The sequence below is a fragment of the Prionailurus viverrinus genome, chromosome B3 (genome assembly GCF_022837055.1).
Source record: "Prionailurus viverrinus isolate Anna chromosome B3, UM_Priviv_1.0, whole genome shotgun sequence".
Classification (NCBI taxonomy): domain Eukaryota; kingdom Metazoa; phylum Chordata; class Mammalia; order Carnivora; family Felidae; genus Prionailurus; species Prionailurus viverrinus.
The window spans coordinates 100816329-100832387 of NC_062566.1; the positions used below are offsets into that span (position 1 = coordinate 100816329).

The 16059-nt window shown below is 41.7% G+C and overlaps 1 protein-coding gene across 1 annotated transcript in view; it reads right to left on the minus strand.

The window, feature by feature from the left end:
- ARMH4 (armadillo like helical domain containing 4) overlaps positions 1-16059 on the minus strand; it is a 128113-nt gene that overhangs the window by 86811 nt on the left and 25243 nt on the right. Inside the window, exon 5 of the mRNA XM_047861060.1 lies at positions 640-897. Within this exon, the coding sequence (XP_047717016.1) occupies positions 640-897 (258 nt within the window). The remainder of the gene's footprint in view (positions 1-639; positions 898-16059) is intronic.

Below are 16059 nucleotides of genomic sequence, written 5' to 3' on the forward strand. Positions count from 1 at the left end.
CAGACAGGGGAGCTTCCCTGCTGACCGGGAAGACAGTGTCAGCCGGGAGGTGAGCCTGCATTCACAGAGCCTCTCATTGATAATTTGGGCTGTACCCAAGAGACAGCGACCACATGGGTGTCCAGACGCTGGCTGCTGAACGGAGACTGTCTGACAACGGAATGCAGCCATAAGAATACAGCAAAGTGACAAGCCTGTGAAAGCTCACACAGAAGTGGGGGAGGAATTTCCGCTAGGCACCAAATTCTACAGGGACAGAAGGTAACCCCACGTATTTGTTTTCTGACTTCAGACCATTCACGCTGTTTGTTCAGCACACTGGTTACTCACATCCCTCCCCATTTGGAAGTCCTCCCAAAACCTATAGCTGTCTTCCAGCTGGGAAGGAAAGAAATGGAACTCCCTCCAAAAATTAGGTAACTGTGCTCTTAGTGGAGACTGTTTGGAGCCTGGCTATTTAACAGCACTAAATATAAACCTATAAAAAGAAAGTGATAACTTTTTCTGAAATGAACCACCCATAAACATAACCAGAAAATCCATTCTGCCCCATAATCGATGCCAAGAAAGCAAGCTGCCACCTTAGAAAAATAAAAGAAGGACAGGGAGTTGGAAAAGGGAAACACGCATGCCTCTTACCCAGGCCCTGATTCTGCTGCTCCCACTCGATGGCGTCTGGCACCTGGTAGGTGGCTCCCTCCAAAGGGCCCAGGTTTCCTTGTTCTAAACCAGGTTCCTGAGATGTGACGCCAGGGAGGGTAAACCCCAGCAGCTCAGCATCACCATCCAAGCTCTCATCCAGGGGCTCTGCATCTTTATCTTCTTCATCTTCCTCCTCATCTTCCTCTTCTTCATCTTCCTCCTCCTCATCCTCTTCATCCTCATCTTCTTCTCCCTCTAGAAAAAAAGAAACCAACAAGAAACATAAAGGAATACAGTAAATGCCTACATATGAATCTTTTGAAATGACCCAAACACTACAAAATAATTGTGCTTGACCTTTTAAAACAAATTTTAGGAGCGCCTGGGTGGCTCAGTCAGTTAAGCGCCTGACTCTTGAATTTGGCTCAGGTCATGATCCCAGGGTTGCGGGATCAAGCCCTGTGTTGGGCTCCATGCTGAGCATAGAATCTGCTTAAGATTCTCCTTCTCTCTCTCTCTCTCTCTTTCTTCCTCTCTCTCTCTCTCTCTCCCCCTCCCTCCCTCCCTCCCTCCCTCTCTCCTTCTCTCTTCCCTCCCCTCCTGACTGCATGTTCTCTTTCTAAAATAATAATAATGATGTTGATAATAATAATACAAATTTTATAGCTAAAGTTGGGCGATGTGAGCACCGCAGGATTATGTGCTCACCATATACCTATGTTTTAAACTTTCAAAATCACAGCTATGTCAGATAATTGTTATGCAGCATGTTTACTTAGAGTCAAAGTTCAGGTAATATAAATATTTATTGGTCATATTTACATGTACAAAGGTAGGGAATATCCCTTCCTTGTTTTCTGGAGGTCATTACAGATTTCCCCATTAGGTTAATATCTAAAATATATAAAAAATTTATATAACTCAACACCAAAAAGACAAATAATCCAGTTAAAAAATGGGCAGAAAACCTGAATAGACATTTTCCCAAAGAAGATACGGATGGTCACCAGACACATGAAAAGATGCTCAACATCACTCATCATCAGGGAAGTGCAAATAAAAATACAATGAGATATCACCTTACACCTGTGAGAATGGCTAGAATCAAAAAAACATTAAATAAAAATGTTGTTGAAGATGTGAAGAAAAAATAAGCCTGTGCACTGTTGGTGGGAATGCAAATTGGTGCAGCCACTGTGGAAAAAAGTAAGTAGATGCCTCAAAAAGTTAAAAATATAAAGACCATAGGATCCAGTGATTCCACTACTGGATATTTACCCAAAGAAAACAAAGACACTAATTCAAAAAGATTTATGCACCCTTATGCTTATTGCGGCATTATTTACAATAGCCAAGATATGGAAACATCTATCCATGGATAGAAGAACGGATAAAGATGTGGGGTGTATACACACACACACACACACACACACACACACACACTATGGAATATTTGTCATAAAAAAGAATGAGACCTTGCCATTTGTAATAACACGGATGGACCTAAGGGGTATTATGCCAGCAGACACAATGAAATAAGTCAGCAGAGAAAGACAAATACCATATGATTTCACTTATATGTAGAATCTAAAAACGAAAACAAATGAATAAACAAACAAACTTAAAGCAGAAACAGACCCATAAATACAGACAACAAACTGATAGTGGTCAGAAGGAAAAAGGATGGGAAGTGGGCAAAAGGGGTGAAAGGGAATGGAAGATAGAAGCTTCCAGTTATGGAATGAATAAGTCACAAGGATAAAAGGTGCAGCAGAAGAAACACAGCCGATGGTATGTAATAGTGTAGTATGGTGACAGGTGATAGCTGCACTCGTAGTCAACTCAGCACAACATATAAACTTGTCGCATCACTATGTTGTACACCTAAAACTAATGTAACATTGTGTGTCAACCAGACTCCAATTAAAGAGAAAAGCTTTGCCCATTAGAAAAGTATACTAAAATACTAACAGGGTTTAAAGGGAATGTCCCAATCCTTTTATATCTTATAATACTAAACAAAAGAATTCATTACTTTGGCACAATTTTCCTTCTACTCTTCTTCCCCATCAGTGAGTAGAATTCACAACATGTTAAGTGAGAGGTATATATACCACTCCTGGCTCCTGTTGGAGGAGGGACCCAAGGAGCTGGAAACAATTACATCAATTATTCTCATTCCAACTTTAAAGGAGATTAGGAAATAGGATATTGATCAAAGACAGTCAGAAAAGCACCACTTGAAAAAAAAAAATCATTGTGGTTACCATCATCATAAGAGTTGAATTCACGATTTGTCACATTCAATGCTTCAAGAGGAGTAGGTTTAGGAAACATAAGATCCCCAATTTGACTTTGTTTCACCAATTTTAATTTCCTAAGAATACTCTGAGGCCCACCCTCACCACGGATGCACCCCTGAAGTCCCTGAAGCTTCACTGAAGGCCTTCCCCTTGATCTCTTCTCTTGGCTCTCGACATGGCAGTTATGCAACAGGGAACTCTCTCGGGATGGTGGAGAAGGGAAGAGGGAAGATTAGAGCCACCCAGCAATTCTGAGCTCTGTTTTTCTACTTCTAGACAATTTTCTCCATGCACATTCCTTTTCACCTATCATTTACAGGGTTTTTTTTTTAACTTTTAAAAAATATTACACCTAATCTTTTTCATTCTTATATATCCCTTATCTTTGTAGGACTTAATACCTCTCACTATTCCAAAAATTGAATAACTATTTATCAAGCACCTAGTTCCAGGCACTAGGAATAAAGCAATAATGTCTCTGCCTTCATGGAGCTGATACGCACTCAAGGGGATACATAGCAAACAGATACATAATACAACATTACACTCTGATTAAAACTGCAAAGAAGGGGTGCCTGGGTGACTCAGTCAGTTGAGCACCTGACTCTTGATTTTGGCGCAGGTCATGATCTCATGATTTGTGAGTTCAAGCCCCACGTTGGGCTCTGCAATGACAGTGAGAAGCCTGTTTGGGATTCTCCGTCTCTCTCTCTCTCTCTCTCTCTCCCTCTCCCTCTCCCTCTCCCTCTCTCAAAAATATATCAACATTTTTTTTTTAAAATGAAAAGAAGATGGAAAGTTCCAGTCCCTGCTTTTTTGGAGGGGGAGATCAAGGAAAAGTTTGAAAAGAGATTATACCAAAATAATTAATACTCTTTAATTTAGGTCAATATCTACAGGAAGGGCATTCCCAGTAGCAGAGAACAGAAGGAACAGCAAAAACAAAAGCCTTGGGGCAGATGTATGCTGTGTTCAAAGAATGACAAAGACTGGGCCCCAGGAAGCAGGAAGGGACAGGAAATGAGGTGAGGGGGTAGGCAGGGGCCAGATCTGATATATATTTATGAGCAATGACTGACTGCAGGATGAAAAACAGACTATATCAGAGCAAGAAACAAATTAGGAGGCTATTTCAAATTAGCAAAGAGACCCATTAGGAGGCTATTTCAAAACGCAGGGGATAAGATGACAGTGCTTTGGACAAGGGATGTTGGAAGAGATGGTCAGATTTAGGATGTAATGTGAAGGCAGTCTGAAGGTAGAGAGAGTCCTGCTGATAATTACGATGTGGGATGTGGAAGGAAGGTCTCACTTTATTAAAGCTAGGAACTGAAGGGTAAAGAGCAAAATCAAGAATTTTATCTGAGACAGATTAATTATGTGATTGCTATGCCTATGACTTCCAAATGGAAACGCCAGAAGCCTTGGGAAGATCAAAGCTAGAGATGGAAATCTAGGAGTCATCAATTTAGAAATGATATTGACATGGGAATACAAGCTGGTGCAGCCACTCTGGAAAACAGTATGAAGGTCCCTCAAAAAACTAAAAATAGAACTACCCTATGACCCAGAAATTGCACTACTAGGCATTTATCCGAGGGATACAGGTATGCTGTTTTGAAGGGGCACATTTCACCCCAATGTTTTTGGTAGCACTATCAACAATAGCCAAGGTATGGGAAGAGTCCAAATGTCCATCGATGGATGAATGGATAAAGAAGATGTGGTATATATATATATATACACACACACACACACACACACACACACACACACACACAATGGAGTATTACTGGGCAATCAAAAAGAATGAAATCTTGCCATTTGCAACTACGTGGATGGAACTGGAAGGTATTATGCTAAGTGAAATTAGTCAGAGAAAGACAAAAATCATATGACTTCACTCCTATGAGGACTTTAAGAGACAAAACAGATGAACATAAGGGAAGGGAAACAAAAATAATCTAAAAACAGGGAGGGGGACAAAACAGAAGAGACTCATAAATATGGAGAACAAACTGAGGGTTACTGGAGGGGTTGTGGGAGGGGGGATGGGCTAAATGGGTAAGGGGCATTAAGGAATCTACTCCTGAAATCATTGTTTCACTATATCCTAACTAATTTGGATGTAAATTTAAAAAAATTAAAAATTAAATTTAAAAAAAAAAGATGATATTGACAGCCTTGAGACTGGTTGAGATCGCCAAGAGAATGAGTGTGGCAAAAGGAAAAAGGGAACGTGATCCAGACCAAGCCCTGAGTTAGAAGTTGGCCAACAGAGGGGGGATCCAGCAAAGAAGTGACCACCAAGGTAAGAGAAAAACCAAAACGAGTGCGGTATCAAGGGAACCAAAGGAATAAAACATTTCTGAGGGCCTGAGTAAGAATTTGAGAATTCTGTCACTGACATTACCTCTGGCTCTGACACTTTGGAGGTGATTAGTGACTTGACACAAGGTGTCTGCGTGGAATGACAGGGATAAAAGCCAGACAGGAATGGTTGAAAAGAAAATTAGAAAAAAAGACAGTAGATGCAACAAATACTAAAAAAAAAAAAAAAAAAAGAAAAGAAAAAAAGAAAAGAAAGCGCATGAAAATTTTTTGAAAAAAAGAGCAGGGACAGAAGGGGGTAGCCGGAGAGAGATGCAGGGTCCAAGGTAGCTTAAAATAGGAGACGCTAGAATTTGCTTGTAACTTGCGGGGTAAGATCTGGCAGAGCGGGGAATATTGACGACTCAGGAGGGAGGGGAGAGGGCTGCTGGAAGAATGTCTGGAGACGAGGTGTGGCAGCGTGGTTGCATATGTGGACTTGAGCCACGCAAAGGTACCATGACCGTGGGATTCGGGACAAGTTACTGTGCCTCAGCTCGGTCATCTGTAAAACCAGCGTGATTCCTACACCTCACAGGGCTGTGGTAAGGACTGTGTTAGTGAACACCTAAGGCACTCAGAACTAAGCCTCGCCCATGGTGGCCACTACGTAAGGTTGCCTTCCGTGCCAACACTGGGAAGGGATGGGATCCAGCGCACGGGCCGGCTCCCACACACCTTCCACCGCAGTGGGCACAGGTGTAGGCAGAAGGATAGATCTGCGGACGGGAACATGTGAGAGTTGCCTTCGTCTTTCTTTGATTTTCTCAGTCAAATGAGAAACTAAGAAGGGAAAAAAAAAGAAATGTTGGTGGTTTGAAAGTGTGAAATAGTCATTGTGGAAAACGGGCCAGTGAATTCCCCTGGAAAATGTGGCAGGACTGGCAGGCAGCCCTGTGGGCCCACGTGAGATGCGGCATCATAAATTCAAAGTGAGACATGTTAAGACGGTTGTGTTTTTCTCCAGCCACGTTCGGTTGCTTGGCTTCAGGCCTGTGTGGAAGGGTAGAGTAGGCAGATTTAACAGAGCAGCAGATTTGGGGAGGAGAGCTTAGTGGGGGAGGGGTGGGGAAAGGAGATGGATGGTTGGTTGTGTGTGAAGGGAGTGGCTAAAGATGGACCAGGTACAAACTCCCAACAATAACACAAATAAGTTCTGGGCATCTAATGTACAGTACGGTGACTATAATTAGCAATACGGCAGGGGAGCCTGGGTGGCTCAGCCAGTTACACTTGATTTGGGCTCAGGTCATGATCTCACAGTTCATGAGATCGATGATGTTCATGAGATCTCACAGTTCATGAGAAGGATGATGAATATATTGGCATTCTCTCTCTCCCTCTCTCTCTCTCTGCTCCTCCCCGACTCATGCTTGTGCTCGCTCACTTGCTCTCTCTCTCTCTCTCTCTGTCAAAATAAATGAACATTTTAAAAAAATATCGTATTATATAGTTGAAAATTATTATGAGAGTAGATCTTAAATATTATCACCACAAAAAATAGTTAATTATGTGAGGAGATGGAAATGTTAACTAACCTTCTTGGGTAACCATTTTGCAACATGTTAAGTGTATCAAATCATCATGTGGTACACCTTAAACTCACATACTTCCAGTAAAGCTAGAGGGGGCGGGGGGGGGGGGGGAATATGGACCAGGGACTCTAATTAAACAGAAGCCGAGGAAGAAATTGGATAGAGAAAAAGTATGGAGAGGCGCCTGGGTGACTCGGTCAGTTAAGCATCTGGCTTCAGCTCAGGTCATGATCTCATAGTTTGTGAGTTCAAGCCCCGCATGGGCTCTGTGCTAACAGCTCAGAGCCTGGAGCCTGCTTTGGATTCTGTGTCTCCCTCTCTCTCTGCCCCTCCCTTGCTCATGCTCTGTCTCTGTGTGTCTCTCTCTCTCAAAAATAAATAAATATTTAAAAAAATTTTAAAGCAAAGAAAAAGCATGGGTTCCTTGGAATTTGGAGAAAATTATCAGGGATCATCAAAACTATTTGGTGGCTTCACTGACCTTCCTCCTGTACACGGAAATTGATCATAGGCCAAAAAGAACATTTCTTTATTTTTAAAGCACTATAAAATCACTTTTAGCTACCTTTCCTTTCCACAAACCTAAAAGAGCTGTACTTGATGGAATGATTTTGACAACATGAAATCAATCCCCTAGGAACACAAAGACAAAACCAGAGCAACGAGCCCTGAGTTTTCAGCTCTCATCATTGAACTGTTGACCACTGACCACTATCACCTACCAAGGACAACTTCTACTTGGCCCTCAATGGGCTCAGTTAATCCCTGCTCCTTAAAGCATAGAGCTATATGATCCAGCAATCCCAAATCCGGGTATATATCCTAAGGAAACAAAATCATTATCCTAAAGAGATATCTATACTCCTGTGTTCATAGCAACATAATTCACAATGGCCAAGGCATGGAAACAACCTATGTGCCCATTAACAGACAAATGGATAAAGAAGATGTGATACACATATAACAGAAAATTATTCAGCCTTTAAGAAGGAAATCCTGTCATTTGCCATGTGGATGAAACCGAAGGGCATTATGCTGAGTGAAATAAGTCAGGGGGGCATCTGTGTGGCTCAGTCAGTTAAACATCTGACTTTGCTCATGTCATGATCTCACGGTTCATGAGTTCGAGCCCCACGTCAGGCTCTGTGCTGACAACTCAGAGCCTGGAACTTGCTTCTGATTCTGTGTCTCCCTGTATCTCTGCCCCTCCCTCCCTCCCTCTCTCTCTCTCCCTCCCTCAAAAATAAATAAACATCAAAAATTTTTTAAAAAAATAAGTCAGACAGAGAAAGACAAATACTACATGGTATCACTTATAGGTGGAATCTAAAAATTTTTTTTTAAAGTGTAACTCACAAAAACAGAAAGTAGAAAAGTAGTTGCCAGGGGCTAGAGTGTAAAGAAAATAGGGTGATATTGGTAAAAGGGTACAAACTTTCAGCTATGAGATGAATACGGTCCAAAGGCCTAATGTATAATGTGCTGACAATAGTTGATAACACTGTATTATATCACTGAAATGTGCTAAGAGAGTAAAACTTAAATGTCCTCACACAAAAAGAGTAAATACGTGAAGTGACAGAAGTGTTAATCAATCCAATGGTGGGAATCCCTTTACAATGTTATGTGTACCATCACCATATTATACGCTCTAAATATCTTGCTTAGAGCTTTATCTGTCAACTATACCTCAACAAAGTCAGACAAAATAAAGCACAGAGCTATAAACATAATGAAAAGGACCTCAAAAGTCATCTTACTCCATGCTTTCACATCTAAAAAGAGAGATGCATGTAAGCAAGTCTAGGCCAACGAGAAGGTCACTACCTTCAGAATGTGATTTCAGTGACATTGCTTAAGTCAACGTGTCTCATAATCTCTCCTCCACTCACACACCCTGGTAGAGCCTTCCTTCCCCTTCTTCCTGTCCCGAAATGCCCGACATGAGTTGTATACTCTACGTCAGAGTATTCTCTTGGAGGAATACTCTCTCCAGAAACAGTATTGAGTAGCATACAATTTCTACTGGAAAAAAAAGAGGGCCCCTGACTGCGGTGGGGGATAAGGGAGGAAAGCCTTCTCCTTGTACCACCCATCCCCCCCTTCAAAACACAAAGGAACTTATAAGGTTTACTATTTGTCACTTTTCATACTTGAGGACTTATGTAGCAAGCCCGACAAGACAGCTCTAGAAAAAGGAAGTTTCAGGAAGCATGCAGAGAAGACAGGAGGAAGACAAGAGTGAGAGTTCTCTTTTAGTCTAACCTTATTTCCTAGTTATCTTTGTCCACCAGACAATGTTCTTATTTTGTAGGAGTCTACAATCATTTTTTTTTAACGTTTATTTATTTTTGAGACAGAGAGAGACAGAGCATGAACGGGGGAGGGCCAGAGAGAGAGAGACACAGAATCTGACACAGGCTCCAGGCTCTGAGCTGTCAGCACAGAGCCTGATGCGGGGCTTGAACTCACGGACCGCGAGATCATGACCTGAGCCGAAGTCGGACGCTTAACCGACTGAGCCACCCAGGCGCCCCTACAATCATTTTTGTAGCTGCTAAACACCTTTAGTAGTATGTCACCGGTACCCTGCTACAATTTCCCATGGAACAGTGACTACTCCTACAAATCGGTAACAAAGAAAGGCATGATCACCTTTCCTAATATTACCAAAGTAATGTATTTTATTGCAGTTTGACGCAGAAAGATGGAAAACCACAGGATAAAGGAAGGATAGTCTTGTCCTCTGTTGTGGCACCAATGAGGAGCACAGTGCTTGGCAATCAGCAATGCTCACGAAGTATTTGTTGAATGGATAGACAGATGAATGAATGCATAAACAATGAGTTAGATCCAGGTTTTTAACAACTGCCTAGATCTAAAGATACACAGAGTAACAATTAATAAACAGGAACACATTCCTCTGAATAATCTTGCAACAAGCACAAAGGCAACATATAAGAACATATGAGAACAGGTACAAAGCAAACCACAGTTTACGCATTCATTTTCCATTCATAAAAACTAAAGAGACAGTCATCTGTATTTCAGCCAGGCCTTCAACTAGTTACACCCAAGACCAACAAGGATGTCGTGAACACCTCTGAACGCAAAGGGCAATGACGTGAAATAAACATTCAGCAAATAAAACTGTGCCAAAAACAATAACAGGATCCCTGATCCAAAGAACGAAATCTAAAGGAAGAACTCATTCAAATAACACTACCAAGCTGTATTCAAAAGTTATCGGGTAATACTTTCTGAATTTTGTAATTTTGTTACACCTAAAATTTTATTTTCGTTTACCTGAATCCTAAATAAGTATGTAGGTCAATGTAAAACATGCGCACACAAGTATTCCTATTAAAATAACAGAAAAAGAAAAACATGAACCTCTAAAAAGAAGCAACTGTTCTCGGTTTACCGTATGTTAACAGATACCCAGTAACAGTGATCAAAGACTTAAAGTTCTGTTCGCCCTGAGAATCCCTGAGAAAACACTGCAGTCCAGGTAGGGAAGGTTCACAGAGTTCAGCCTGAGAATTTCTTCTCGTTGTGTGACCTGGAACGGAAAATGCATCCTGGCAACTGGCACTTCCTTAATCCCAGGCTGACTTGACACTGATTACTTCGTAATACCAAACAATCGCAGTGACGCGAACCGCCGCCAAGGGGGCAGTAATGACGGTTTCTGAGTAACCACCTCTAGTGACAGACAATATCCTCCCACCACTTCTCACCGTTCCCACTCCCAAGCACGTGACACACATTACGTAAATCCTCATTCACTCTCGCTGAACCAGCATCGGTTCAGGGTCTCCCACTGAATTCAAGATGCACCGTCAGGCACTGACTGAGGTGCCTTGCCATGAAGCTAATGGATTTTTCCACAGTATTCTTACTAAGATCAAGTCACTTGCTGATTATGTCCACTGTCAAAAACTGTGACACCTAACCACCGTGAAACACTGACTCAGGTGTCAGCCAAAAAGAACAAACATAGGTGTTTGGAGAGTAGACAGCTCAGTGTGCAACAGGGATGCGACCTGGTTCAATTTCTCATTGTTGGGCTTGAGGCGAGCTGAAGCTGTAAAACGAAAGTTGTAAAACATTAAACGGAGATGTCAGGTAAGTGCCACATGGCTAAGAGATGCCTGGTGATATTAAGTAGTGTGTCCACAACTTCAACAGAGAAATGTCCTATTGCAAGTAGCAGAGACGAAAAAATAAAAATCTGTCTAGACAGTATCCTCTCTAAGCCAAGTTCATCTGTCTGGCCACTCTCTGACAGACTCTCTTAACAGCTATTTTATAACCCATAACAATACTTCGAACTTACATGGGGGTTTTCTTCCGAGGGACTCAAAATGCTTGCCAGGCATTATCCCCTAAGCTTACACTGTTGGCTCAACAGAAAGCAAGACTGATAAGCTTTGTTTTCCTTACAGCCTACAGAGCTAGTGTTGTAACTGCCTTGCATGCTTAAATATCGGAGCAGAGCCTCAAACAGCTTTATTAAACCCAGAATTTTTGTCTAAGTCAGGCCTGTTTGATTTGTTGCAAACACTTCTGCCTAAGGTTATCACAACCAAGAGTTTTAATTTTGTTCAGGACCAGAACCATGGGTTAACTCTCCATGAAATCAAATAGGACATATGGGAGAAAAGTCACCCCATGGTCGCAGCCTGAGTGATCTCACTCTGCTACAAAGTCTGGTCCCCATTAATTTAATAGGCAGCTGCCACCAAAGGTCCTCAGTGTCTCTCATTCCATCTTTGTCACAGTTTAGACATTTTTGGATTTCCAGAAGCTAGAGATGTAGCTAGCATCCCCAGAGTATTACTAATGAGTCAAAGAGAACCTTGGTTGTGAATACATCACCCCAATAATGGAGGTAGGAAGAACCCCAGCAGTAATACTCTACCCAACCTAAACTGTCTCTCTTTGATTTACAGGAAGAAGAGGATCTTGCCTGCACCTTCTGCCTCTTTGAAATAGCAGTCATCAGTCTGAATCATCGTCTTGTAAGCGTCACACTTCTCTTTTTAACGGCCCTCTAATTTCCTTCGCAAAGTTTAACATTAATCCTAAGGTAAACAAATTAGAGCCCAGGAAGAAAAGAAAGAATGGGGGTGGGGGGGAACGGGGTGGCTTGGCTGGGCAGATGCTGAGTACCTATTAGTCTTTCTCCTGCTTCCCCCTTAAAGGGAGTGATTCGGACACATCCCAGTGAGATATTTCTAAAAGAAGAAACATTTGTTGGCGTGTGTTTTCCTGGCAACCCCTATGCAAATATAATCAAAAGCCACTGTAACACAATGGTTTCCACAGTAAAAGAGAGACTGATGCACTTTGGATGACCCTGCTTTTAGTTTCCAGATGTTTTAGCTGGGGCATTAAGTTGGGTAGAAAACTTAAAAGCCAGAAAAGGAAAACTTAAACTTGTTTTGAGGATATGAAACAAATCTCCAGCAGATGGCTCTCTGGTATCGTAAGGGGTCGAGGAACCCCAGCAGCTTCTGAAATAATATCCACCAAATTCAGCAGCTCCCAATGTTAAGATGACTCAAAATTTATAGGATTCCATTACATTGCTAAAATCTTAAATATTCCTGCCAACTAACTGCTTTTATATTTTATCATGCAATACTGGATATATAGAATATATACACAAAATTTATATTATTAAGCTTACTAACGACATGAACTCCAGAGAACTTAAGAACTTCCAGCTCTGGCTTCCCAGAGTGGATTTAAAGAATCATTTAAGTTTATTGAATCCCCTCTTACCTGCCTGAGTGCAGATGCTGGTATGCATTCCAGCGAAGGGAAAGGAAAAATGTTCGACCCCACAACGGGATGCCAGAAATCTAAACAAATTCCCACTGAATGTCTAGCAGAATATAACTGGCAACCACTTCTTCATTCACATAAAAAGTGTTCAACTTCAGACCCAGAATAAGCCCTGGATTTCAAACGATAACAACAACAAGCAGGACATGTAGCAAGCACGTCAATTAAACAAGATAATGGTCCTTAAACCATACACTCCATCACTAATCATTTACCCAACGCCTGGTACCTACAGGCCAATGTGGACAGAAGGATCAGACCCTGTCCACCCGCCCTTAAGGAGGTCTGAAGAACTCATCTAAGAGCACAAACGGATGATCAATGAGGAAGAGAGACTCTTTTTTGGGTATGCATACTAATAAAAATGAAACAGGATAGGTAAACATGTGAATTGATTGCTGATGCTTTAAAAATCAGAATATTTCGGGGCGCCTGGGTGGCTCAGTCGGTTGAGCGTCCGACTTTGGCTCAGGTCGTGATCTCGCGGTTCGTGAGTTCAAGCCCCGCGTCAGGCTCTGTGCTGACAGCTCGGAGCCTGGAGCCTGTTTCAGATTCTGTGTCTCCCTCTCTCTCTCTGACCCTCCCCTGTTCATGCTCTGTCTCAAAAATAAATAAACGTTAAAAAAATAAAAATATTTAAAAAAGGAAAATAAAAATAAAAATCAGAATATTTCACATAAAAATCAAAATTTTCAGCTTATCCTGAAAAACTTCCAAGATCTGGCATCAGTGAGCTCACATACTTCTGGCAACAATACAAACAAGATCTGTCTGGATCAGAGGGAGTGTGATCCCACCACACCACACTCAACACTCCCTGCTGTCTTAGGTGCCTTCCTCTTTGCTTACTTACAATGTCCACCTGGCCCCTGTCCCATGGTTGCATGGAGAGGATGTGAATATCTCATTGTAACAATTAATACATAGTAGTGCATGATAAGTGATATGTAATTTTCATTGACAAATGATGTAAAATACTCATATTTATTATGCATTTACTCCAGGTCAAGTAAGTATTTACTACATGCAAGACCTCATTTCATTCTTACAGCAAGAGATAGGAACATCAATAGCCCTCCTATACACAGATAGGAAAACTGAAGTCTAAAGAAATTAAACAATTTGGTCAATATCACAACGCTCATTCATCATGGAGCTAAGACTTGAACATAGACTGTCCATGTAAGACCAGAACCAGAGCTATTATCCACTAGTCTGTACTGCTCTTCGCTGTAGGCTAGGCGGTCTGAGAGGCCCCTAAGGAGGATGAGTTTAGGCTTAACTGTTTCTATGTCTCCTTCCTGTCCTCTGTCAACTTTAACTCCATTGCATTCTGTTTACAGAGTAGCATAGCACTAAGTATTATTTATTACAGAATGTGATAGAGTGAGCCTATTATCATACAGGTATATTTCTTGTATGTTGAGAACAGTCTTGCACTGCCTAGACATCAATCATACCATGCTTTTAACAGAGATGGACTTTCCTCGTAAGGGTGGGATGGTGTCAATCATGACAGTTGTCTGGCTGTCATTTGCCCAGGGATGGAAAGTGTGTCCTTCAACCTGAAAAGCAGGACAGATAATATGGATGTGGGATTGGGGACTCCCTACTTGGTGGTGGGCCCCAGAGAAACTTTACATCTTGGCCTTGGCTCTTCCATGTGGGGGTAGGGGTGAGGAAGACAAAAAAAGAAGCTACCCTCTGTATAGCAAACAAGCCAAGAGCTTAGTAGCCAGAAAGCCCAGCAAGGTGCTTGAAAATTATTCTAGTATTTTGGGTACAGAATATAAAAAAGCTTCTCAGAGTGTGGAATGGGTCAGGGCCTGGTTGTCCTGGGAGCTTATTAGCTAAGGTAAGATCAGAGAGAAATTTGTACCTTGTGAGCCTAATTCACTTTGTGTTTCTTTTATTTTATGTTCCTTTAGGTTTGAGCCGAGTCTTTTTAAAAATTCTACTAATTTCAGTTGGAACAAGTGAGAGGGTTTTCATCTATGCTCGAGCTAGAGGTTTTTTTTGTTTTGTTTTTAACGTTTATTTATTTTTGAGACAGAGAGAGACAGAGCATGAACAGGGGAGGGGCAGAGAGAGAGGGAGACACAGAATCGGAAACAGGCTCCAGGCTCTGAGCTGTCAGCACAGAGCCCGACGCGGGGCTCGAACTCACGGACCGTGAGATCATGACCTGAGCCGAAGTCGGACGCTTAACCGACCAAGCCACCCAGGCGCCCCTCAAGCTAGAGTTTTAATAGAAATAGGACCCCTCAGAGAACATGTGAAGCAGATACCTTGAGAAAATCGAGGAGGCAGTATCAGACCCTCTGCCCACCTGGAGAATCTCCTTCTTCTATTAAAACATTGGAGATTTGGGGCACCTGGGTGGCTCAGTTGGTTTAGCATCCGACTTTAGCTCAGGTCATGATCTCACAGATTGTGGGTTCGAGCCCCGCCTTAGGCTCTGTGCTGACAGCTCAGAGCCTGGAACCTGCTTCGGATTCTGTGTGTGTCTCTCTCTCAAAAACAAACATCAAAAAAATTTTTTAATCAAAAATAAATTTTAAAAAAAATTGGAGATTCTTTACACATTTTTTATAGAAGAAATTTCCATAGATTATTTTGTTTAGAGATATCAAACAATGTACACAGAGGTAGTATGACCGAAGAAGAAAAGGCACTGGTAAATTTAGGCAGAATCAATGTAAATCTTTGAAGACAAATGCAATGTTGCCAAGTGTGACCGTTCTTAAAATCTTGTAAGGCCATTCAAATTGATGCATTGTATTTTTATTCTAATCTTTTCCTTTGGGGTTATGTATACACTTAAGTGATAAGAGGTAGTCTGGTGCTGAAACAACTTCAGGGTTATGAATACAGCCTGATAAAGTGTAGTTGATAATATCCTTACATTATTTTATACATTGCTAAGGTTTGTGTTGCCTGTACTCCAATGCAACAAAATTATCTTGTTTACACCAGTAAAAGGATAGCTATGTCTAGCCTCATACTGAAAGATCATGCCTTTAAAAAAGTCCCTTAATTTTCTGCAAACATCTGAAATGCCTTTGAAATCTCCACAGCCTGTTATGTGGTTTTAGGCTACATATTTGCTTCAACAACTGCACGAAAACACCACACGTGCAGAGCCCTGTTCAGACCAGTCCTCAGAGGGATTGTCAGTCTGGAGTATGAGCCCAGATGAATCACTCAGAACAGATCCTTTTGCTTGGGATTCTGAAAATCCTCCTCAAGAGAGACATGGTACAGCTTCCAATAAATCAAGTATTTGTTAGCCTGAGACTGAGCACCTGGTTGCCTCTTCTACATTGAAAAGCAGTTGCTTGGGGCGCCTGGGTGGC